Source organism: Papilio polytes, unplaced genomic scaffold (assembly GCF_000836215.1).
Source record: "Papilio polytes unplaced genomic scaffold, Ppol_1.0 DF824224.1, whole genome shotgun sequence".
NCBI lineage: Eukaryota > Metazoa > Arthropoda > Insecta > Lepidoptera > Papilionidae > Papilio > Papilio polytes.
Genome location: NW_013524980.1, coordinates 6522 through 34452, shown reverse-complemented (window position 1 = coordinate 34452; position 27931 = coordinate 6522). Strand labels below are relative to the sequence as shown.

General features: G+C 32.3%; 1 protein-coding gene across 1 annotated transcript; it reads left to right on the top strand.

Annotated features, from left to right (window-relative positions):
* Positions 1–88: 88 nt before the first annotated feature.
* On the top strand, positions 89–27863 carry LOC106110597 (the record flags this gene model as incomplete). The annotated part of the gene is made up of 4 exons (XM_013292479.1): positions 89–374; positions 24113–24295; positions 24840–25049; positions 27768–27863. Coding segments are annotated over exons 1-4 (574 nt in total), but the record flags the coding sequence as incomplete, so codon positions are not given.
* Positions 27864–27931: the final 68 nt, after the last annotated feature.

Genomic DNA, 27931 nt, shown 5'->3' with positions numbered 1-27931 from the left:
TTGCTCAACAGTGTTTCGGGTTACGAATTGTAACGGTGAAAGGCGGTCGCAAAGTGGGGGCAGCGCAATCCGCGCCATAGCCGACTTCGATCGTCAGTCCACTCGTCCCCGCGCGCATGTTTGTTACTCACCACTAAAACCCGGATCTCCCGCGCATACATCGTCTTCAAATGGGAAACTTTTACTTTCGAAGGAAATTATAAATTCAAGGATCTCAGTGCCAGTGTACGTGCCTGTGCTTTGCAGAATAATATGCATGTGACGGAATACTTTTGACATATAATTTGTTATGATAAAAAGAGACAATCGTAAAATGTTTCTGTGTGTATGTCTCGTTATTTGGAGCGCTGCCCTCGTGCCGGCTCTGGCCCAAGGTGAGTCGAACAATGAAAATATTACTCCTTACTTGTGTTATGCGCAAAAAATTGAAAGTATGCGCACAAGTTTCTGTTTCTTGAAGGAAATATTGAGCTTACAAAAGAACAGTTTTTCGATCTCTACCTTATAATAATCGAGAAGGATAACCGGTTCTTAGGTTTTATAATATTATACAGATATGACTTGATATTAAATTTTAAAACGAAATTTATGACTAACATTTATAATGAAACTACCTTCACTTGCACAACGCTTAATAGAAAATATGCACGAGATTTCTCTAAAATCATATTAATGATCAAGACGATTATATTAAGTTACATACGCCATATAATAAAAAAGAATAAAATATTACGAAAACGGTACTCCGTAGAAGGAAAAGGACAATTCGAAACAACACTGCAACACTGCGAATGAAGTCACAATTTTGCGTCATTAGTATTAAAAACGTAACTATATTATTGCATTTCGCTTCTTTAATCTTCGTCTAAATTCAGAAGAAATAACACTCGTCTTATAAATAAAATAGAGAACTAACCATTGCACATCCTTTTTTTGTTCTCTTTTTAATACAGTTTTACAGTTGTTTTGGTCTATCAAGAACAAAATTATACAGAAGTCAAATTCAAAGTTTATATTTCGTGCAGACCAACGCCTACATGGAATGGGTTTTACTGATTTTCAAAGTAAACTCTTGTTAAGGTTTAAATATAATATAATTAGACTTAAATGTGTGTTCTTAAAAACTATATTCATACTAATATACTTATACTAATATACTAATATGATAAATGCGAAAGTTTAGATGGATGGATGGATGGATGGATGGTTGATGGATGGATGGATGAATGGATGGAAGTTTTTTAGAGTTTGTAGCCAAAACGGCTGAACGGATTTCGATGAAATTTGGTATCGATGTATAGGATAGTCTGGAAGAACACATAGGCTACATACTTTTGTTTTTTTATTCTATGCGGACGGAGTTGCGGGCGACAGCTAGTATTCTTATAAACTCATTGGGTATTAAAAGTTTCTTTTATAATTTTCTAGAGCTTGCCCTATCAGATCAAATTAGCATAACTAAAATGGCGAACGATAACTGGTTCCTACAGATTTCTCTATCGACGGAACCGAATAATTAATTTGTATCCATAAATATTGAGACTTATTATAGGGATTTAGTTTAATTATAAAATGTTAGAGGTTACCCGTTTACTTCAAAAGCACATTGCACATTGGTAAATACAAAAAGTTTCTGATAAGTACATTAAACTTTAACTTTGTAGACTCTTGAGTTAATTCATATTGACTTTTTTCCAAATTATTTTCTCCTTTCTACCTACTACCATGAACATTCTTTAATTCTAATTCAAGCCGACAATCTATTTAATGATAGTCATTAATAAATATCATGTTAAAGCTAATACATAAAAATGGCTGGCGATCAAAATAAGAATGTGTACAATGTATAACTTAATTTTGGATTACTTTAATTTATGTTATCCTTGTTCACGTTCAATCATTAATTTGACTGATATGGCTTGACTTTACGCTACAAAAGTCCTAGCTTTCGATTTCATTACAAAAATTAAACAGCATACAATATACGATTATCTTGCTCGGTCGCCTAGCGGCATGCGGTGTCGCGTGCTCGACTGCTTTCACTTGTGCTGCCACTAAGTACACATAGGGTTGTCAATTGAACATTAATAAAACATATAACAAGTTAATGTATTCCTACATTCTCTACATGACTGATGTCGATAAAATAAGAATTCTAGTGGGTATTATTCATTAAGACTGTACGATGTATACCGTTCATATGGTTTACCAGACATTCCTAAAGTAAAATGAAAACGTAAAATAGTTATTTATCACAAAAAGAGTCTTTTGATTTTTTTTTGACACATGTTACGATAATCATAACGTTGTGACTAAGTGTGATCAGTAAACCGGCGTGATCGCAAGCCGGCGTGTTCCATTGATCGATATACAACCGGTCTTCTGCCTGTGCTATCCGGCGCGACGCTAAATACCTCGCAACTTTGCAACTCTATGCTAACATCACACTACTTAGACCACCTTTCCACTAGCGCGACTAGCCGCAGCGACAGCTATGAGAGTGTATTTTACATTTCCACATATCGACCGCGATTACTATATAAAATGCGACCAGACAGTCGCTTAATGAATAAAGAGCGTTATTCACGTAATTATAAAAAGTATTAGAAAACACACCAATTATTTTGTAATTCTGAAGTTTTAATCATAAACATGATTTATTTAAGAATTTATGTTCATGCAAAATGATACCGAAACTCATATTTCATAACAATAATCTATTTTGTGACATTTGAAATCATAATTCAGATTCAATATAAAATAAACGACACTTACAACTGCATTTAGAGATATGTAATTTACAACATCTATCAGCGGGAATCTACTATAAGGGACTGTTATAAAAACCATTAGACAACTCTGAGAATTGCAGTTAAATGACAAAATAATAAACCAACACTGATCAACACTTATACATACATAACCACTCCACAGATCTATTACATAAATAATAGTGATTACGGATTGGTAAAGTCTGAAGTAATGACGCCATTAACAAAGACTTGTGTTGCAAATGTTCATCTTCTATAGCATGTTAATCTTTACTATATTACACCAAAATATAATTAGATATGTTTTAGTTAAACACAGCTTTTTAATTATTTGCTGCTCAATTGATATTATGGACCCCGACCTTTTTATATTTTAACCATAAATATGTTTATATTACTGCACTGATTTATAATTAATTAATAGTCAAAATTGCATCTATCAAACCTCCGTCCAAACTCCGTACCTGGTGCTAGTCACCCTATCGCCTATCAAGGAGCGATAAAAGGGTTGACATTTAATCTAAAATGTATTTGAAACACTGTTTAAGCTTTTTATGGTTAAGCTTCTATCTCTGAACAATATTGATAACATCAAAGTATTAATTAAACGATAATAATATTAATTATTGAATGGTAACATCAATGAAAACGAAGCATCTTTGAGTAAGTACTTTGTAGAATTTCCAATTATTCATTAGAGAAAGATATAGCATTTCTTTGGCTTCACAAAGATCAAATAAGCTTAAGCTTTGGTTGTCAATTACAAGTTTATTTAATAAAAGGCAACATTTAAGTAGAGCTCAAATCTTAATACCTAAAAAAATTACTCATGAAATTATTTACTTAAAACAAACACTTTTAACTTCTATTAAATGTCATGCAAAAACACGAATACATTGTCTGTCTACCCTTGAATTTCAACCATCCTTGCGTAAAACAACAATACTGTTTTTCTTTTTTTTTCTAAAAGAAAGTAAGGGGATGGCAATTGTTCATTGTTAGAAATTAAAAGATTCTTGTTTATTTAAATAGAATCTCCTTCAATTAGTGTAGCAGACACCAGTAGATATTTGCAAGGTTGCAACAAGCGCTCGAGGCGAATAAAGCAATTAACAAACTATTTAATAACATCTGACAGCGGTTTGGTGCACTCTATACTTTGTAAAATTTGCTTCTTACGAACTTAAAATGTTGGCAGAACGTGTTTCTTGATATTGTAAAGTCAAAGTAAATTTATAACCGTCGTTTTCTATTATCAAACATACAAAAACTACTAACACATTGCTATGTCTGAAAACTCTCGGTAAATTCAGTTTCCACGGTAGCACATAACATCGCTACGAGCTCTAACCATTCTACGCGTACTATTCGTGTTCGACGCTCATAAAAGAATTCGTTAATTAGTGCCCCTTACTCGAGCGTCATCTGACTTCCGAGAACAACGTTACATGTTACGTAAAGCAGCTTCACGCAAACTCTATGCACTCGCATCGCAGTGAGATAGCTGTTCTCAGCAATTTCAGTGGAAATTTAATGAACGTACTGGCCGTCGATAATTATTTGCTTTGTTAAAATTTGTCATTATTATAAAGACCATTATTATTAAAATTTAATTACTAACGTATTAATATTTAACATAAATGTTTAAACCACGTATGGATAAGGTACAAAACTACTATATTATAGGAAACCAGAAAGTAATTATATTGAGAAATAAAGGCAGATGATGAACGAATTTGGTGCGAAGAGTGGGGGAAGTCTACAACCAGCAGTGGACAATCACAGGCTGAATTCTAAAAAAGAAAACTGTATCAAACAAATTAAAGGTCGATCAAGTTTCTTATAATACTATATATTACTTTGAATTTCATATATGATAAATTAAATTAGTTGATGTACACGGCACAAAGTAATATTTCAATGCAGTTTCATATTACACGTTTATTACTTATTAAAATTTCATTTGATGTGCTCTTCAAAAGGCAGCGATGAATTCTTTGAAAACGGACGGTTAATTAATTTAAACACAGATTTATATCTATTCATTTTTCTTTGCCTTTGAGAGTTAATACTAGAACATAATTAAATTTAATTATGTTAAACATAATGTTTTGTATCTCTAAAAAAGTATTATTTACTTAAAAATCTTTAACATTGTAAACAACGCGGGCAACTAACCTGAGTTAGAGAATTTTGGAAAATGTGTTAGTTAGTTTAGTACTTTTATACCATAATTTTTTTAAATTGTTTAAACTATCGTGAGACATTACTTTAAGCGAAAATTAATTAAGTGCGTGCGAGGCGCGACGCGACCGCGAACAAAAGTTAAATAATACTCGCCCTGAAGAAGGATCCCCGAAGGATCCGAAACTAGTCGGTGCCGTCCCCGGAGGAAAAAAGCGTGAGTTGAGCCGTTTTTTATTAATTTTCGCATAATTTTTTTATTCTATTTATCTTACTCTCGTATACTGAAACTATATTTAAATACGAGTATGTAACAGCGTCTCAAATGTGATGGCTCTAAACTCATAATTCCATCAATATTTTACCTCTGTCAGATTGTAAACTGCGCTTACGTGTTCGAGATTTATTTCAATATTCAGCAGTTAGTGAGATTGAAAGAAAAAAAATGTGTAATTTTCTCTGAATTGTGTACATTTAATTTTCACTTCATTGTGAATTCTAATTCATGGGAAACCTCAGTGTCTAGTCGGCTCAGAAACGAGTCGGCGTAGGCGCCGGAGAGAAAGTTCCCCTGATCCGACTAGCCGCGGGCGAAAAGCCTCACGTTTCTCAGTGATCAATTTTCTCTACTCCGTCTTGACTCGATTAGATGTGGATAGATACTGACGTAAGTGAAGCCTTAAAACTTTGGGATTTGTTTGAAGTAGGGTTGTCAGCGTTTGTTATATTACAATTCTGTTTAATGTTGATTCTAAAGCACAAAATATGTCTGTCGCAATAACACAAAAATCAGTCCCCTTAAATGCTACAACAATGTTTACTTAACGACCTTAATTTAGTAAAATTCTAATAAACAAGATCCCAAAAAAAATTCACTTTTACTTCCTATGAAATTGACAAAGCCAATATACGAGTATGTAGGAATCCCATTGCTTTGTAAAGAGATATGATTTAAGCTATGAAAGCGTCAGAACGGAAAATTAATATAAAAGAACAAACAACACTAAGACAATAAAACGCGATATCTATTGAATTATAAAATAATGGAAGGTATTTCATATACGCCTGGCTTTAATACCAAGTATGTGTTGATTAATAACTTCTGGTCCATAGCATTTAATATCGTCGGCTGAATTAAATGTTATTCCGACCTTAATACAACCAGTTCATACAAGTGTGAGTTTCCACTGCAGAGACGTTGACAACAAAACGTATTGTTATTTAAGGAAAAAAATGAGAGGGAGCGATAACATTTTTTTTGTATGTGGGCAGTGGAAATCTAATGTTATTACAAGGATAAGACGATGATATAATGAAAAGAGGTTTTAAAACGTTTGTGTAGTTTTTGTCTTATTTTATCTTTGCATTAGACAAAATCGCGTCCTATGTTTAGTTATTTTAATGCTTGATTTATTCTGTACTGGATAAATTACATTTGCATTCTTATTTTATACTTAAAATTTATTTCAACGGATTTCATTTACTCCTATTAAGGTATACCGTTAAGTGACAAGTAAATACAATAATTTCTTATTTTTAAATGTGTTTATTTAAATTAAACTTTCTTCATACCTCATGTATAGAATGCGCAAAATATCTAGACCGAGTTATACAAAAGACCGGTTTATTATTTTATATTGTGCTTATAAAAGTTGCCACGGAACCAATGTCTGTCAACTTTAACAAGGATGCTGGTATACAACGTGACTTGTATTGGTTCAAGTTACTAACCTTAGTGGGCGGATTTTATACACTACCGCTGGTAGAACCTAACCGTAGAATTACACTGCCATGATAATTTTATTCATATACATTGTTATCTCTTTCATTCTCATAGACATAATCGAGACTACAATATTTATTACAAGCGTCACGGCATTGAAGTATTCTAAGGTTAGCGATTTGTATTATAAATTTTAAAACAGACACTCAAAAATTTAAATCAAACCGGTTAATAGCGGTCGACTCAAATGTTCTATTCGAAAACGAGTACTAAAGCCATTGTTAAGTAAATTTAATTAATCTACGTATAATATTGACAAGAAGCTATTTAATAATAGTTAATATTGTTTTAATTTTAATAAAATCAATAGCATTTGTGTCAACCCTAGGCTATTTCAGTTTCATCATACGGCGAGCAGAGACCCCGCGAATGTTCCTGTGCAGTTTCATTTCTTCGATGAAGTTAATTTAATATAGTTCCAATAAGAAGTAACCTATGAAAAGTTGTATTAGTAAAATGTTAACAGTAGAAATATAAAAGGTTATTTCAAAATGTAAACTGTTAAAATAAAAAGATTTCACAATATTGCACGGAAGCCGAATAAATTATTATGAAATAATTATTAACATAAAATTAAAATTAAACAAATAGTAATTTCCGTAGCTAAAGTTTTATGCGTTCACTATTACAAGTAAATAAACGTTTCTTTTTTTTTCATTTAACATTTGTAACATGTTCGCGAATGTAATCTGTGCGACCTTCAAGAAATCAAATGTAAACGTGAAAGGCCTTTATCTCAGAATGAGGTTACAACAGACCAAACATTGACGTCAGCGTAGAAAGTCTACACTATTTATGGACATGTTTATAACGTCGATTATAACCCGTATCTACCTATTAATGTGATTGATTTACCTATTTTTTTTAAACCGATCATATTTACTGACGATTATTTGTTTTTTTACTTTACAGTTTACCATTATGTACAATTTTGTACCTGTTACCTACCTTTTAAGTAGTGAAGAAGATAATCCCTTTCTTCCCATCCCTTCTTTATCGTAAAATGCTAAAATTAGAAATGGAGGCCTCCACTAACTTAGTTTTTTACCGTTATATTCGACCCGCAATAGATGTTATTGATGACTTTCTCACTATTAAAATGGCTCTATAATCAAAACAAATGAATTACAACAATTCGTGTTTTCGTAATTCTATTAGGAATGGTTAATTTTATAGACCTTGTTTGCCGAAATTACCTAAATACCAGTCGAGCTTCAGTCAAGGTGAGAGAACTTTTCCCGCAGTGTTTGCGGCCGTACGAGTGCTGCTAGCTAAACTGTTGCACACCGTTATAAAATATCAGTTACACACTGTTAGACAGGCCGTTGCAAATTCTTTCATTCGTTGCTTCTCAACCGCTGGGTAGATGTAAAGGCATTTTAATCGATTTGTTATAGGAATTAAGTTAATTGTGTCCCAAATACTTTTAATATATTGATAGCTGTATTTTAGATATTAAGTTTAGTAATAAAATATTTAATTTCACTTAATATCTACTTTTTCTTTTCTTAAATAACCGTGAAAAAATTTGTGTTCTTATCAGCCAGTGTTTGATAAAAAATGTTGTAATATGTTGTTGTCTAGCTTCTCCTGTCCCACTGGGTTGCCTGTAAGATATTGCTCATAGCAATAAGGCCGCTTTTGCACATATTTTGTTTAGTATAGTTTAAACATTTATATTTTGATTGTTGTGCATAAAGTTTTAAATAAATAAAAAAAATAGATTATCCATTTTTTAACTTTCCAAATATGATTTGTAAAAATGATGTAGACACACAATATGTTAAAATTTTGTTATATGTTTTGTTTTACGTAATAGTGCATTTTAATAATATTTGTAAAAAAATATAATTATATATAATTTAAGTGTATTTCTGCAAAATAAGGTATTAATAAAGTTATTATAAAATGCATTCAAAGGTGATTAAGGTTGGTTACATCGTGTATGTTGTCGACGGCCGTGGCGAGTGAACGAAGGTCGCCGTGTTGTCCGTTTCCCCCAGCGAGTGTTGGACGCACCGTGTGAGCGTGTGACCCCAACAGAAACGATACAAAACCCTCTCCCCATACTATCATTGTAACGAATTTTGTCAACGAAAATTAAAATTTAAAAAAAACCTAGTTATATAACCTGAAAATATGACACATTAACTTTATTGATACTTATATGCAGCCAATTTATTATTTATAACGTTTGACCGTGACTCCGTCTGCGTGGAAATGAATATAAAACTAGTAAGTAGCTTATGTATTCTACCAGATGTTCTATATCTGAGTAAAATTTATTGAGAATTAAGTTCCGTTCAACCGTTTTGGAGATAGGTAGTGAAAAATGTCCATCCATCCAAAATTTCACATTTATAATATTATAAATAAGTTATATGTTTAAAATCATAATGTTGATAATATTATTAATCATAATGTTGATAATATTATTATAAGCATACTGTACCTAATTAGAATTGATACAAAAGACTTCAACGAGTTGATTTTATACATTGTCGTATGTAGCTTATGTTTAAAAATGTAAGATATAACACCAAACAAAACTAATATTATTTTCGAAATATTTTAAATTATTCTACGACCACAAATATTTATTTAAAGTACTGGCAGCTGAAGTATCAGGACCGTTATTAAACCGACGCTCAATAATATTGAAACTATCAAAGAATTAAAAATTACACCTTCGATATTGTTTGACCGCCGACCAAGGAACAGACGTTTCCCGTGCGCTACATAGGTTATTATTTTGTATTAAACGTTCAGGTTGCACGAACAAATTGCTCGTCGGCACAATAGAGCCGAGGGGAGCCGTTGCATATCTGATGATTAATTCAATATTTTGCATACAGGGAACACGGAAATATACAGGTATTAAAGAAAACCTATTAATGGAATAGAAAAGTGTTGTTAGATAAAGCTTAAACCAACATTAGTACATACCTTATGAATAACCTGATGTTTGTTTGTTTGTTGAAAATAATACAAAGAATATGCCTACACGTTAAAAGTACCTATACCAATATGACGACTAAGTTCAGGTGCCATTAATTATAGCAAAAATAATCTTAACCACATAATTGAAAAGTTATACTTATAACAAAATTTAAAAATGTTAGTGTTAAAATATCACATTCATAAAAGTCGCTCAGACTTAACGAGAGTAAGGAAACATGATAATGATAACAAGGTCCCAGTAAATCAGTGCATTGAATATGTTTAGACGTAGTTTGCGGTGTAACACGAAATCTGTAACAAGATTTAATTAAAAGCCACCCTTGCTGTTTTATATTAAACTCGAGCGAAGATTGTAGTTGTTTTGATTTAACCTTGAGCTTATTGCAGAGTCATGAGTTTAAATTAATTACAATACATGTACTTGAGTTAACCCCGGATCAATTACATCGTGTTATAAATCAGTTTATCTTTTCTTAATATTTACGTACTTATATCACATGCGAAAATATCACGTCATTTGATTATGCTATTGATTATTATGTTGATGTTTGTAAGAATAATGTGCTGAAAATTGCATGCTGCTTTTGTGCAAAGAAATTTCGTCCATATCGTTCATCCCAACGTATATAATATAAGTATCTGAGATCCCCTCAATGGACACGTCTCTGAGCGGACGACCATACCGAATTTACGAAATTGAACTACCTAATCATTACTATTTCTGCGGAAATTCAATTTTATAAAGTAGTAAATCTAAACGATGCAAATATAAATAAAATGCTATGACAGCGAATTCAATTTTATCTTCAACTACTTGAGCAAGTGCTATTTATAGAAAAATTTCCGTAAACAGCTTCCGCTTTCAACCTTCAACAGCCTCTAACGTAGTCTGATTAAAAATTATTTGATTTCAATATTTTCCTTTCACACAATTTCTCTCGGGGATTTAACGTCGACATTTAATAATATTCCCGAAGTGAACTTAGTGAATAGAGTTGGTAAAATAAATTCGTAGTTGCTCTTTCGAATTAATTCAATTTCCCTGTTTAAATAATATATGCTTCTTCTATCGATTACGGACTAAGCTTAGCGTTCTATTTGAATAATCACTACACATTAACGAAAGAGAATATGAAATGTGTAGTTCCGAGTTTTAATTACTGGAAATTACCCCCGTAACCGCGATTGGCGCCAATAATAATTGTGTGGCGGTGCCGACCGGCGTTTGATCTCGCCGTGTCGCAACCGTGTCGCAAGCGTGTCGCCACCGTACAATAGAATTTATCAAATTAATCGCGTTTTGTGTAACGCGCACTTTTTATTGGAATGTGAAACTGGTATAAGGTTGTTGTCGATACTATTGTTTTTATATTTCTATTAAAACCTATCTAATGTAAATAGATACGATTATGGTAGATGTAAAGTTTTATTGTAGAAAAAAACTTAACTAACTAAAATGGGTGAAATGTAAGTTCGAAGCGATTTTTTTTGTATATCATGCACTGAGCAGACCATAACGTTGACTCGAGAGTAATCGTCTTATCATATCATTCATCATATTATTTGACATAATAAACATAATTGCCACTTAACATTCTTATAAAAACTAAAGCAATAAGAAGAGATAAACTTCGTCAAGGCTATTTCTAGTGCACGAGCTTGATTTTTTTCTTTGAAAACTATAAGACGGAACTTCAACGAGTCAAGTCGCCCGACTTCGGAATCTATGCGAATTATTTATAAGGCCTTCAGCCTCTGGATAAGGCGCATCGATTAAGTGCTTAGCTCAGTTTTTACAAATTTTTAGAAGTTTTTAAAATAGAAATGAGAATATGTATGAATAAAAAAACGAATGTAAAAAATCAGCACATTCAATTACGTCAAAGATTTATACTAAATTCAAAAATCAAAAGTCCATTTAAAGTGACAATAAAAGTAGTAAGGGCCAATTTTCACTGTCGGTAGACGCGCGGCTAGATTGTAAGTGAAAACAGGCACTTCATTTATCGCAAGTCAACTGCGCTATTTAGCCAAATGAAATGCGCCATTTTATACTCTCTAACGAGTTGTTTACAAACAAAAAGCTTTTAGTTACTGCGAAAACATTCCTAATTGAAAAATAAATTAAAACTCGGATAACAAGAGGAATTAAGCATGGCAACAATACAAATTGATGAGCATCGAGTCCGCCAACGCTTTTAAATGTTAATAGACTGATTGCTCAAACGTATAAAGTCGCTCTTTGTTTATTTAACTTGAACTTGAATTTGTACTGAGATAATTAATGACGTATTTATTGTTTTCTACCATATAATGTAACAATGTGTGGGACGCCTGTACCTCCTGGGACGTCTTTATTAGTATTGTTGACGGTTTGATTGTTACTTTACTTTACTTTATAAGGCGAAGTAAATTGAAACTTAAACTGGAGAATTATTTCTTGTAAAATGTTATTTGGATACAATAAATTAAGAGCAAAGAATTAAGAGTTAGTATCATTATCATCAATATTAGAACAAATGTAGACAATAACTGACTACTATAAAAAATTTCACTTTTTTACCTGGGATCGGATTCTAGAAAGCAAACAAATCGTTTAGTTAAATACCACAAAAATACTAACAGTAAAAAGATGACTGATATTTTTTACTTTCAAACATATATGCTGACGGGGATATTTTATTTTTTGAATAGTAAAACTATTTTGCCTTGACACTATAAATTAAATGTCGGTAAATATTTTCAAATTGATTTCATATATTCTATACATTAATTATTAACAATCAAAATATCATAAAACTCTGTAACAAAGTTATAACAAAACAAAGACACCATACCGCGAACTGCGAAGTACTTTAAATTACAAAAGCGCTTTCAATATATAATGTGGTTCCATGCATTATCTTGATAATAATGGTATATTCTGGTGTCAATATTCGTTTGACATCCATTTCCCAGGGAACGGTGTGCTAACGCGTTTCTATTTATATTGGACCATCTCATGGGCATAAATTAATTTTGCATTAACAAACGACAAGTTTTCAGCGGTCAGTCCACGTCATTAAATTATGCTATAAATTGATAAAATTAATGGAAAATAAATACATACGTTTAATATTATGATGCTGTAGTATGCTTCAAAGCTTTTATTTTATGAGTTGAGTCATTCCATCTGTTAAAGTAATATCATAGAGCATTGAAGAGCGATTATACGCCTGCATAAACACATGTGAAACTAAATAGAGTTAGAGCGATCTGCCAACAATTATATTATTCAAAGAATTTTAATTCAAGATACATTTGGCAAAACATAAAACAATTCTAACAATATAAAAATATCTTATAACTACAAGTAGTAAGTTATTCTATAATGTTAGAAATCAATTATAAATATACCAGCTTCTTATCAAGTTTATTCAAATGAAATGAAAGTACAATACAAACACACTCGCGTTAAATGCAATACATACAGTGCCGCAAAGCAATCACAACATATACCATAATAAGTATATGCATACGTGATACTTAAAGTTGTCCGACTTTTGTGTTAAAGACTAAAAGTGCCGATGTGAAACCGGGCGAATGACAATATTAATTCCGAACATGTTCGTGGTACCGTATCGTAGTGTCGGACATATATGTCAATTATGTTAGTATTGAATACGCTTTAGAACTCGCTGTTCCGATGCCAATTGTTTGTTTTGTGATGCAGATATGAACTATTGAATATCTCCTCGGCTTCTGTTATATGATTTTGACAGAGAAACAAAGACAGAATAGATATTCAAGTGGGCATTGCCAATTAAGATCGAAGATATAAATGATTTTATTAATCTTTTTTAAATACCGTTCCTTACTTATAAATTTTATAAATGCAAGTCAAGTTAACTTCATTTAGTTTTCGAGATCGAAATCTAATAAGTAACAACGTTATAAGCGGTAGAACCGTAGTAATCTATTAAAAAGAAGGGACGAAAGATCCAATCATATTTTTATCAAACACTTAGCAAGTTTTACCTTTATAGCTACTATTTAGTATATATTTTTAGAATGAATAAATTAACATTGTAAAAAAATTAAAACATTTTTTTGTGATCTTGAATTATTTAATTCTATGAGATGAATGAACGTTGAATGCAGCTGTAATACTTGTATTGGGCACGGCGCTGTGGGTCAGCTCGACTGATTCCTTACGCGTCCGAGATGCGGCGCGCTAACGGTGTCCGATTGTTCTAAACACAAAAACCTATAGATGGCAACTTGCGTGCCCTCATTTTAGCGATGACACCGCTCTTTACTGTGGCCCATGATAACAGCGAAAGCGTTTCACTGTTTTCTTAGGAGTACTTACACCAAGCATTTTATAAAACAATACTAAGTTATAGTTTTAATAATAAAAGTCCAAACACTAATGAATAGTTCAACGTATAAAGTTATGTAACAGAGAACCTTATTATTTTTAATAAGACCTTTTGGTGTACGATATTTTGGAAGTAAAATTAAAATTACTAAAAACCTATAAATATGTTTTGACGATGTTTAATGATTGAATGATTTTGTATGCACTGTTTATACAATTTATATAAACAATATAAATAAATCAATTTGTATGTATGTGTATAATCGTGAAAATTTGTGAGATCCATTTCTGAGATCATTTCGACCTCTGCACTTTGAGTAAGCCTCCTATCCGCTTTTATATTGCACCTGATCGTAACTTGGTCAAGAATGTTGTGGAAGGCATGGGCAGTAACTGGTTGTGGCTAGCCAGCCTACACTTTATTCTTGCAAAACATCGTTGACCGAAATCAACCTTTAACACAAAAATGAGAAAAAATAATTGAAATCGTGCTAATAATATTAAAAAAAATTACCTCGTAACGCCAGAACGGTGTAACGGATTTTATGTTTGGAACAGTGATAGATCACAGTCTGTAAGTATTGTCTCGCAGTCGAAGTCGAGGACGTCATCTAGTTTTATTATGAAAGAAAATATTCAAAGTGAGGATGTACATAAAAGTTAATTGTGCAAGAATGATAAATAAATTTTTGTAACCTTTTTACCGTAAAAAGTATGAAGTAGAATTATTAACATCGTTTGATTTACTGCAGTTACTTATTTTTTTTTAAATTCCAAGCTGAAGATGTAGCAGACAAAAGCTGCATAATAAATACTTAGTCTATCCAAAGATAAGTGCGTAGATTTATTGATGTGGAAAAGCGAGAGGGGTGCGTCAGGGCCGCTTTAATCTGATCGGTAACTCCATACATGTTTTAACCTTTCGCTCCTTTTAATGCGTATTGAATAAACATCTTAATTAATCACTAAGTATTTCAAATTTAACAAGAGATTTAATTTTGTAACTTTACGTACATTTATACGAGATAAATATGATTTAAATTACACTTCCGCGTAGATTCAAAATACAGAGCATTTATTCTCTATTCATAACAGTGATAGGAATCATCGTATTTTATTTCAGATTAATATAACCGTGATTATGTAGTATTTTAGACAGAACAATAGAAATAAGTATCAGCGTTGATTTATCTCAGTATAATTGTGAGAAATCGCATACAATGGTATTGTATTTTAGTACCGGTTACCCTTGGAGGCTCAATATTCTATCAGATTTTGCATCTGAATAGGTGTTTGCTAACTGATTTGACGTTCAACTGACATTCTGACAGCAGCCTCGTTCAAGAACGCTTTTAAATTTCACTTCCAAAACGTTTTCCTACAATAGCTTTACTGTATTCAGCGCCGATACAACATTGTTTTCCTTGACGTTCGATTAAAAACAGAACAATACTTTTCTGTACAGGTGCTTCGTTAATGTAAACCTACGGTTACGAGACATGTATTGCATGCAATTTGCGTGATGATTTTAAATACATATATCTATATTCTAGCTTTATTCAATTTAATTTAAAACAAATTTACATTACAATTATTGAAAAATATCAATGTTGTATTGGAACAGTCTTATTACTTCGACTCCACTTCTAGTTCGCTTCAAATTGATCGTTTTTATATTTTACCTGGTGGTAGTTGTGACTACAAAAAAGACGAGTGCAATACAGGACAAGCATCTGGAAAACGTATCTGTCAAGTACTAGTAAGACAAGCCAAATGTTTCGTGTTGAGATTTTTAAACATCGATGTGAATAGAAAAAAAATTTTGTTAACCTTCAGAATATGTTAAAAAATAAAATCGGTAAATCTAATCCTTAAATATTTAAGACATGTACAAAAAACGTAAATTATAATCAAATAAACAAGTGAAAGAAATATTTAAAAAAATACTGAACTCACTAGAATAATATTTGAACAAGTTTAGCGTAGACTTGTTAATATTAAATTAATAAAGGGACTCGAGCAATAAGCTAAACTAGGGCACAAGTCCTTTACTGATGGAAGCAGTTAAGCTATTCATCTAAAAATAGTAACAAATTAATTTGTCGCACAGGAGTTTGATGTTATTCTACGACATACTTTGCTGTTTTATAATGCATCGTAGTAATTATTACATTGTATTACATTTGTGCTAACTGTACTTGTTATGTACTTTATGATTATTTACAAAATAACTCCTATGGCAATACATTAATATGTTTATTAGTTTTATTAACTCAAATGTAAAAAGTTTTTAATATAATTAGGTACCAAGTTACATGGAAAATGTGATCAAAGCATTTTCAAATGCAATGATATTTATAATAAACATCTCTCAGGAAGGTCTTCCAAGTGAATCAATGAAATATTATTCACCCAGTGAACACGGTTATTATATTTTTCTAATTAGGATTTATTGAATAGTCAGTACTTCTCGTTGATACTCCGCGGTTAAATATAAAATACAATTTATTATTGTTTGTTAATTTAAATACCCAGACCTACAAGTATTCTCGAATATACGATATCTTTAGATAAGATTACAAACAAAAAAAATTAAAAAATTATTAACGATAGATTTCCGACTATTTTTATTGATGTTTATTGCTGATATATTAGAATGCTTATATAATGTTGGTAGTAACAGATAAATAAATAAAAGCAATAAAACCATTTACCAGTGATTGCAGAAAGGCTTGCTGTAAAACTAGTTGTCGGGTTAAAATGAAAAGTATTGGAACATGCCTTTGGCAATTCAACGTATATTAGCCGTCGTCGTTCGACCATTGCAATTGTTCGAAATGTCGAGCACAAAAATCCTTTTATTTACTCGTAGCTGCGACAAAGGAATTTAGAGCTTTCCGTGTTATATGACGGTCAAAGTCAGAAACAATTTATTGGAATTGAACCATTTCTGAAGTGAGACCTGTTGATTCACGTTTTAATCCATGAACAATTGTGTGTGTAATTAAATTCCCTTTGAAACTATATTTGATTGGGGACGGCCTACATTTATAATCAGCATCAACTTGCCCTTGTCCTTACGAAGGGTAGGCACAGTATGTGCCGCTCTTCCATATGTTTTATTCGTCCGCAAGGATTATTCAAAAGTAATTATAACAAAAAAATGGAGTTCGTTATTTGTATTGAAAAGGCTTTTTGTCAATTTAAATTAACTAGTGGTCGGTCATTGTTCACATCATAATTCCGACGAATTCAACCATAATTTATAATGAAAGGATTTTTTAAAACGTTTAATTAAATTTCGGTTCATACCCATCTCGCAGCAAGAGGATATTTCTAAAATTGTCTTCTGCTCCGCAACGTGTGCATGCATCCGAGCCTCAAAGATGTTGAAAAATATTATACTAAGTACATAAGGCCTTCATGTGATGCACTTATTTTTTTTTTCTTAAATTTTTCTTTATGTTTAAGTCAGAATCAATGAAAGGTCTAATTAAAAAACATATTTATGGTATTCTTAGTGTAAACGTTTGGTTACTGTAAATAGGCAGAGACAGGGGCGTGTTGTACAGATGTCGTCGACGATAGTACGTCGTTTGATTTATTGAGCACTTGCCCCAAGCATGTCTGTTTTTGTGCTTTTTTTTAACGACGGGAAGGATTCGTGCGTAGTTTGAAGCTGCAATAAAACTGCATTTTGTGTGGTCCGGATCGGTCATGTGTCACGTTGACCAACGATGATAATCAAAATTTAATAAGGATATTAAAAAATCAAATCTTAGTCAATTTAATAACATTTGTGTGTGTATTATCAGGTAATCAGGCAAGAATTATCGGCAATACTACTTCTATTTGTCTCCTCGGGATAACATTAAAATATATGTATTTATTATTAAATTAAAAACAGAACCAAGACGTATTGTCTTACATTTATACCAAAAATTTATTTTGAACCAACATTTATAATAAAAAGAAGTCGAGTAAAATTCTCATTTGCTGGAATTGTAACAAGACGGGTTTACACGTATTTACTCCTTTATGTAATGCACTTTGCATTTCACTCTCCCTTATTGCTATTAACATTCGGCAAGGAAACTCACAAAACTTTTAATTGTACTTCTGCGACGCAAAAAACCTAATTAAATTCCTTCTCATTAATACTACGTTAAAATAACAAAGGAATAATAAACTTCAACGGGTTGCTTTCGTCCGTGGGTTTCTGAGAACTGGTCCTGACACTAATCAAGCGCACCGACTTTGAGATAAAACCTTTATTACATTTAAAATTTGATAAAGTTACCTTTTTCTTTTTCTTTCTCTAACAAGTCTTGAAAATGTTTTAACTATTAGTTAGGATAAAATATTACCCTTAAATTATTACAACGTTTAGAACTTACTTATAAGAAATTTTGATAAATAAAAGATTACACTAAAAATAACTATAAACTAAAATAGAAAGTGTCTAAGCATTTTTGAGATGGTACACATACAAGTATTATGAGAACACAAAGACTTATTATATCAATGCAATAGCATCAATGGAAGAAAGGCAACGGATCAGTTACACGTGTGCACCATCTCGTCGCTTACGGAAATCGTGACAAACAGTCGAGCGGCAAAAGCCTTCTAAGAAGGGTATTGTTTATGATTTAAAAAAAAAGTTTGGCTCGCCCACATGTGACCGGAGTTAGTGTCATGTGTATCTTGGACAAATTACAAAATACTCTTTTGTGCCAAAAACGTTCGTCAAATTAAAATTTAAACAGCGATCAAAATCTTTTAAATTAGTTACATAATTTATCTTATAGCAATAAAAGCTAACAGTGATCGTATAGGCGGTTGCAAAAATGTGATTAAAATTTGTTTTGACGTTAGTATCGAGTCCCCTGATGAATTGATTACAAAGGTTTGTTCCACAAAAACGCGGTTTCTATATGAATAGATTTTTTTTTTTAAGATATTACAATAAAAATAAAATAATTAGCAAACTTCGTAAGGAAAGGAACGTATGAGAAGGGCAAATACCCTTTCCTTATGTTCGCCATTCTGTCCATTTAATAATGTCTCGAGATGTCTGTGAGCACTGGTCTCTTCACTGCTAAGGGTAATCAGGTGGCCGATTGCTCGTTTGTCATCATAGATTATAAACAGTGGGATTCCATTGTCTTATACTTCCTTTAAACATCAGTCTTTATTTTTTCAAACAAGTGTGATGACAATATGTTCTAATATATAAATTCATCGATGGGAACCCATGCTAGTTCTATTGTATTAAGAGATTGAACGGATGTTTGTGATATTTGTAATAATTTTCTCGATCGATGTTTAAAACTATAACGTCAAGGGTTTCGGTTTGCATACCGTTCTAACATTTCATTAACATAGAAAATGTCAAGGCAAGTAACGCAGCTTACGTCTCAGGTAAGCAAATCTATTTGCATACATCTTGTTAATTATACATTTTAGTTCACTAACCACTGTATCGGTTGATTGAAGAAACTGGCGTTTCTATTAAATGCTGTATTTCTGTTAACATGTTACTTATTACTGTTAGTAAATTAATTTTAGGTTTACAAAGTATGTTATTTGTAACTAACCTAACGAAACATTCAATATATGCATTGTTTTATTACATTTAAATTGGAACAGGTTCGTGGAAAAGTAATTTATATATTTTAACTTTTGAATGCGACTGAAAATGGAAACAGAATTGTTTTCGATCGTCGCTGTGAAACAATTAATGGGGAAAAAACTCTACACATTTTGTGTTAGTTGTTTAAAGTTACAAGTATTTTTAAAATTGAACATTGACGAAAACAAAATATTTTACTATACAATATAAAAACCAGTGAATTAATGAAGACACATTTTATTAATGTATCAACTTCTGCATGTGAACTTAATCTTTATTGTTCTTTATGTGTAAGTGTTGTGGGTCTCGCTTACTCTGTGATTATCAACTACCCCACTGCAAGGTTACCACTTCAATGACTCCTGGTTACCAATCTTATACCATATTTGAGCTACTCCTAGTCAATTATTCAATTTACTTGAATGAAGGTACCAAATTATTCCGCACTTCATTCGTTCGAAATTTAATCAAATATCATCAGATATTATAAAATGTATTCCATTTTAATTAAATATTCCGTTATGTACTCGGAAAATATTATTTGATAATAATATTTTCAGCAAATAATGTATTTAATTAAGCAAATCGGATTTTCAACAGTCAATTTGACTGACTGGTGCGTATTTCCACGCATACCACGAATAACTGAACCATAGAAATTTTACCCAGTTATTTCTGTTATTGTACCTAAAGTTTGTTGTTATTTTGCTAAAGGTCTAACTAAACTTAGCGTGTCTATTGTTCTAATATGGGAATTATTTTCACTTACCATTTAGACGTGCAACTCTGGTAGGAAACAACCTTGCCATGGGTTTTCACTATTGAAACTATATTCTCAGTTTTTGCAAAGAGAACGGGAGAACACCTTTTTATGTTTCTGACAAGGTAACCCTTTTAACTTCTCTTGAAATGCATACACGTACACAATTATATAATTGAAAAAGTTTCCAGAAAAACTAATGTTATTGCAAAACATTCTCATCTTTATTTATGTTAAAAGCATTCAATCTGTCCCTTCTTATGACATTTGTATTTTTGAATGACAATACGAGGACACGTTACTTCCCAGGTTTTTGTCCATTTGACCAACTGACAGCAACACACATGCATAATGATTTTTGTATAGAAGATTTTACTTAAACTTAGGTAATGTCCGTTGGATAAAGACTAGTAACTGGTAAATTCGTCACGCATCGTCAATTGGTACGTGACGCTATCGACCTGATTCTGTTAACCATCAGACCAACTTCCAATAAATAACAATTATACAAAAAATGTACTCATATTACCCACTGAATTAAAATGCTTTTGTAATACAAAAACCGTAAGTTATACATCCATTCACCACACATTTAAAAACACAAGAAATGTTGAAAAAAAAATGTTTTATTTTATTATTACTTTAGATTTAAACCAGCATTGGGTCAGCGTGGTTGTCCACGGCCTAGACACCCCTAGGGTAGTCTGCGGAACCCTCAGTGAAGTCGTATAGTGTGCTGATGGGTTAATACTAAGATTAATTTTAATACAATGAAAAATATCCGAATTACTAATAAAGACTCCATACATAGGTAGCTGTACAACATATTACTTGCAGAAGTAATTAATTTTATTCATTCGAATATTAAACTGTGGACGTGAATTTCACTTATTGATTCTACACTCAGAAAGCAAAATCGTTTAACATCAAATATTAAAGCTCTCTAGCTGCGGGCTTGACGTCCGACGTAACAAGATAGACGTGCCTTGACGACATAGCATGCACAAATTGAAAAGCTGTTTTCGACACGGCGTTTACTTGTTGTACTGCATGTTTGTATTGACGCGTACATACATTTCCTTAGTTTCAAAATTAATTGCCTTTAGTTCCTTGTCGTGTGTCGCAGATATTTAATTGAAAATTTGTTATAATAAATTTTTAAATTAAATCTAAAATATTGAAATAGTTAAACTAAGCGAAAGTCAAATTTTCGTATTTGAAACCTAAGTCGGGCGATTGTCCGTTTGTGCTACTAAGCAAGGCTGCGATAAGACATGGGTGGAATGTTAAGTTGTCGTTGTTACATCCACATCAAAGTCTATATTCCGAATGAAACAAAAACACGTAATCGGTTCGAATTTGGCTGTCGTTGGTACAGCATATTAGTACTGAACATATTGTGAAATTACGTTACGTATGTTCACTACGATAGTCAAATTACAAGTAGTGTTCAGTTTCATACATGTGAAACTAAATAGCATTTATGTCAAAAATTCACGCTTGTTTCATTAAGATTCATCTTATATTTCTCCTAAAAATGGCGAATGTGCATTAGTAAATTTAATTCAATTATCTCGGTTGCATTAATGTTTCATTAGGATTAACGCTGCTTAGCTGCTTGAGGATGTTACCAATTGCAATTCCAATATTAATTACTGTTCAAGTTAATTAATAGTTACATAAATTAAAAGGCGATGCGTGTATTAATTAAATTTGTAGTGATATTATCGTAGTAGTTATAATTTATTTAAAAAAAAAGAGTTTTGAAAACCATGCTCTACTTTCCACTTTGTAATTCGAAGTAAAGCTTTAAACCTATATTTATTGTTTTTGACTGATACCTTATCTGGTAATATGTTTAACTAATATTTTTTCTAATAACGTAATAGTACACTTATGTTTATATACCTTTTGAAAAATCTATATAAATAAAGGTTAATATAATTTTCATTGCAAAATCGGGCACAGTAGAGCAGGCTTTGGTCGTATTTCCTAACGTCCGACGGAATAATTCGAGCTCAAGCAAAATGCCACGCCGTCCTTCACATCCAGATACCTTAAACAGTGCTTGCTCGGAGCTACATTTCAACATATTAATTGCCTGCGGTGTTATGGGCAACGTGGTCTATGCTCTGAAGATGTTTGTGTATATAAAGAACATTTTATTGAGCAACGAACCGTGTGTTACTTATTAAGGTTTATGATAAAGTTGTATTCACATGCCCTCATATGAAGAATTGAAATCTGAAATTAGATGAATAAATTTCGACTAGATTTAATTTCAAGAATGTAAAGAATTTTCATTTCAATTTAAAAAGGTTACGCAAAGGAAATTAAAATCATATTTAAACGGGACACAATCGCTCAAAACCTTTCAAATCATGCGCTGTTTATAATACATTAATTTGGGGATGCTGACAGACGCTCGCTCATATTTGACAAGGGCAGTAAATATTTATTGGAAAGGAAAATCTAAAATTGAATACGTTGTGTTAGTGTACAGTTTGTTTAGTAATTTTATAAAAATCTGATTTGACTTGCAATTACAAAGAATAGGATTTTTTGGACTTATAATTCAAACGTATTCAAAAATATTTCTCATCTGTCGATCATTTCGAGACTCAATTACAGAATATAAATAAGTAGAGACTTTATTGAATACTTCTAATATTTGTAATATTGTAATTAATGTCAAAGTTACTATTTGATCCTTAATGTGATTGGTAAATAGGTATCTAACTGTAAATGGCTGGAAATTTGTTTACGATAAAACAAACGTTGTAAAAGTATGTTTGGTCTGTGCACGGGGACTCTAAGAAATTTCTAGCATATATATTTCATCACATAGAAAAGATAATATGAAAATGGATTTTTCAAGAATTTCTAAGATCCTTCTTTCAAATAGCGGCTACATGATTCTACTCGTAATATGTACTCTTATAATCTGATCTTAACAATTACTTTCTACTGAATACTATAATGTCCAAATAACACGAATGCATAAAACATCGGAAGTGGAATTGCATTGGTGTAGTTGCGGCACATATCGTGTTATGTGTATCGCTAAAGTGCGTTACATAAGTGCGCTTTCTTTAACCGTGTTCCGCGCAACAGCCGACACGCGTTACAGATTTACAATATCGTACTGCCATTAGCATGCGCAATGGCTCTGTCAATCGCACGATAAAAGATCTATATCGTTAAAATGCAATTTCAATTCAATTAATTACATATCAATTAATTTCTTAGTACATCCTGGCTGGTAAGGATTGACAACCTATTTATTACACTTATGGTAATTCAATGTTCGATAGCAAAGCAAAAACAGTACGCGTTTTTGCTTATCCGCGTAATTTTTAATTAACACTTTTAAACGAATTGGTTCAAGTATTCAAATTTCTTCGGTCCAATTTCTGATTATTGAAGTAGATAAAAATATATATAAATACTTAGTACAATTCTTTTTTGCAATATTAATAGCTAGACAGGACTAACTAGGTAGAGGATACCAAACAGCTTATTAGGGGAAAAGTGAGAGAAACCGACGGACAATTCGTGCGGTGTTGAGAATCGTTACTTTCTGCATTATTAAATTTTTAATTTTTATTGTCCTTATCACCTGTGACCTTTATAAGAAATATATCTGTATATCTGGTTACAGATGACCGGCGATGTGGTCACCCAGCAGTGCCGCCTAACGCGCGGGTGACGCTAACCAGCGACACCGCCATCACGCCCGGCGCGGTCGCTACGTACGAATGTGACGATGGTTACGAATTGTTCGGAGCGCACCAGAGGGAGTGCACATTGAGAGGCGATTGGACTGCGGAACCGCCATTTTGTGGTAAGTGTCATTAATAGAATTACTAATAAAATCTTAGGGCTGTAGTACTTGGACAGCATTAAGTAGTTAATAAACTGTTGCAATAACTAGCTGTTAATGTATTGTTAATTTATACATAGTACGTTAATTATTATTTTAAATAAGTGATTTTACAATATTTTAATAATAACCAAACCAGTTATAAGAATATTTCTCATAATATTACGAGTACACGATTAATAATTATTAAAAGCGCCGCCTACGTTTGATTTAAATGCTTCCATTTGAAATGGCATTTGTTGATGGAAATATGTAATTAATATTAAGCTTTTTGTAATTAATTTAATATTATCAGTAATATCCATTTTCCCTTTATATCGAAATAAAAGTTTGCATCATTTTTAAGTGGATGTACTAATAATATCTCATTAATATTATACTCATATTTAGTACTGTGCTAATATTTTTTTTTGTTATAATATATTTTGTTTATATTTTGATTTACCTGTGTAAGTCCACAAATTGGAAGCTACAAATCTATTTATTATTTCAATTTGTTATGCAGGTACAAATGTCGCCTTTAGAAAACCAGCTAACCAATCAACGACAGTCCGCGGAGGGGCGGCGGCTAACGGTAACGATGGCGAGAAGACGACCGAACACGACGGCAAGAGATGCACAGAGACGCAGCGCGAGGCCTCGCCCTGGTGGCAAGTCGACCTGCTCAGGCATTACGCTGTCAAAGTTGTCAGAGTCACCACCAGAGGATGTTGCGGTAAAATTTTATTTATACATCAATACATGTAATAAAATTAGAGTGTCTGTTTGTAATATCAAAAGAAAAATTCCAGATTTCGGGAAGATGATGCGTTGCTGATAACGAAAAACGCATTTTAAAAAAAATTGTCTGTCTGTCTGTCCGCAAGTCGACATTGTTCCAAGTAAGTTCCGAAAAGGCTGGACCAACATCGGCGGCCTTTCACTGAAGGGTAGCTGACATAGAGGGGCATGTTATAGGCTACTTTTTTATCTTAATAATGCGTGGGCAAAGTCGAGGGCAATAGCTCTAAATAATAAACACGCGACAAATATTGGTCGCATGCATCTCTATATGCATGAAATATGAAAATATTAAACCGATTCAGTAGTCGAAGATATTTTTCATAGTTAACAAGTAGATCTTTCATCTTTACAAGTGTACTTAACTTTTATAAAGTTTGTAGCAAGGAGATACAAACACATTTATTATCAGCCCTCGTACAAATCGGAAAAATAACTCGATGCAGAAGAAAATGTCTAAGTTTTATAAAGCGATACTTTACACTTCGAATAAATAACGAGCTCCAGGAATCGCATCAAATGTTTATAACTACGGTACGAAAGTGACGACTAACTTCACTTCGAAGTCAAAGTATTATTCCACGAACTGGATATGCTAAAAATACGGAGAAAATACACTAGCATAGCAAATACTAAAAAATTAAACATTTTTAATTTACGAGTACGTAAAAAGTACTTAAAGCCAATGGAAACGATTAACAAATCAATTTGCACCAAAAAATTTGCATTATCAAAGCTTGTTTAATTGTTTTGATATTATATTTTATTTATTTTATGAAACTTCTCCACCGAAGTTAAGGTGGAAAGGAAATTTTCCAGCATATTCATACCTTCAAATCAATTAAAATAGATAAATGAAGTTCAAACCGTCAAACGTACTTACTTGGGCCAAAAAATATGAATACGGCCTATATTTCATAAATTCTGTGAAAGTTAAAAAAGAAATAAAAAACACAGTAACAAAGGCGAAGATAATTCCGAATACATCAGCCACCTTCAAGTAAAAGTACCGTCAAAATCGATCCAGTCAGTCAGATCAGTTTTAGGGATTATCTTGATCAAACGCGGTCTTGCACACTTGACAGACATAAATGTCGAAAAAAACTATTTTATTTCTTAAATTACATACAGACACTCCGATTTCATTATTTGAATAGATTACCCTCCTGAGTCCTTAATGTCATTAATGTTTAGGTTAATTATGTTTTTGTATAAACAAGTGCGATGTCGCGCATGCAAGCGTGATTCGTTCCAGTCGAGGGGGCAATGTGGTGTCGCAAACGCGTGCAATACCGCTGACCATCATGTGCGGGTATCGTGTGTTGCAAAACCAATCACTTTATTATGACACTTTCACACTGACCACGACAGCACTGCCAGACGGAAAACACAATGACATGATGTCTACATTTTTGCAACAAGGTGCATTTTCTTTCTTGTGGGTAACATTTTATTTGATTCGTACATTGTATTTCAACTTACATAATTCAAATTGATTACAAAATTTAGGAGGTATATTAATGTGCATTGTTTTTAAAATATCCAAATAATGCAACAGTTTTGTCCGTTATTTACATTATTTTGTATAATGTATTAAAATAAACGAACGAACCTTCACCTTGTAAAAATTATATACTTATAGGAGTATGTCAGAAGATATTTTTTAAGAAATGTACCAGCTTATATCTCTTGTTACTTTCTTAAACATGAACCGACTTTACCGCGCGTTATTACACTTTGATGCTTTCTAAAATATAGCAGCTCTTTGAACACGATATTGCAATGTCGAAATAAGTTATCAAGTTTGCTTAATATTTTTCAAAGTGAATCCGGTCTACGAAGACGTTATAACACGGTCTTGAAAGAAGATGTTCTGCTTTGACAGAATTCAATTTACGAACGAAGTCGCATCCGGCATTCGGATGCTATGTAGCCGTCCATGTCAGGAGACTGGTAGCGCAAAATTAAATATTTGAGAGACTTAGGTACTCGAAATATACATTTCATTAAAATGCAACTTCTTGACTACTCAAAAAACTCAATATTCCGGCATAACTCTCTCGAGTGAAGATTGCTGGAGAAAATAAAATTTTACTAGCCCTCGACTTCGTTTGCGCGGAGTTAAATAAAACTTAAATAGTGTCCTATGTATTCTTACAGACTTTTTAATAACTCATATTAAGCAAATGTCTTGGTGGCCAGTATCCAACCTCTTTGGCTGGATATGATCTGCTTGTCAGCCAAAGAGGTTGGATTTGCAATAAACATGTGTGCGAAATTTCAGAGAGATCCGTTTAGCCGTTCTGGTGATACATAAAAACAAACAATCGTCCATTCAAACTTTTGCATTCACTCATGTAAATAAAAATTATTAAATCATGGTTACTTAAAACAGCTTCTTGCTGCTACAATTTGCTGCTTCATAATTTAATTGAGTTCTTATTCGAATAGTGCACCAGTTCACTCAATTAAAATACAACGTCAAAAAAAGTACAGATTTAGAACAAACGATTGTCAGTGACGAAATATTTATCACGGTCAACACAAGGTGAAGTTATAGTACCTATACGTCACAGATTTCTTGTCAAAAGCAATAACTAAATTATGTTAACATAAAATTATTCTTATTGTTTCACATAAAATTCATTTTCAGGTCATCAGCCACTTCAAGACCTAGAAATACGAGTCGGTAACAGCAGTACAGATCTCCAAAGGAACCCTTTATGTGCCTGGTTCCCAGGAACAATAGGTGAGCATAATTCGCTATTGCTATTATTAAATAATATTTAAATGGTCTTACATGAGTTTTATATAAAA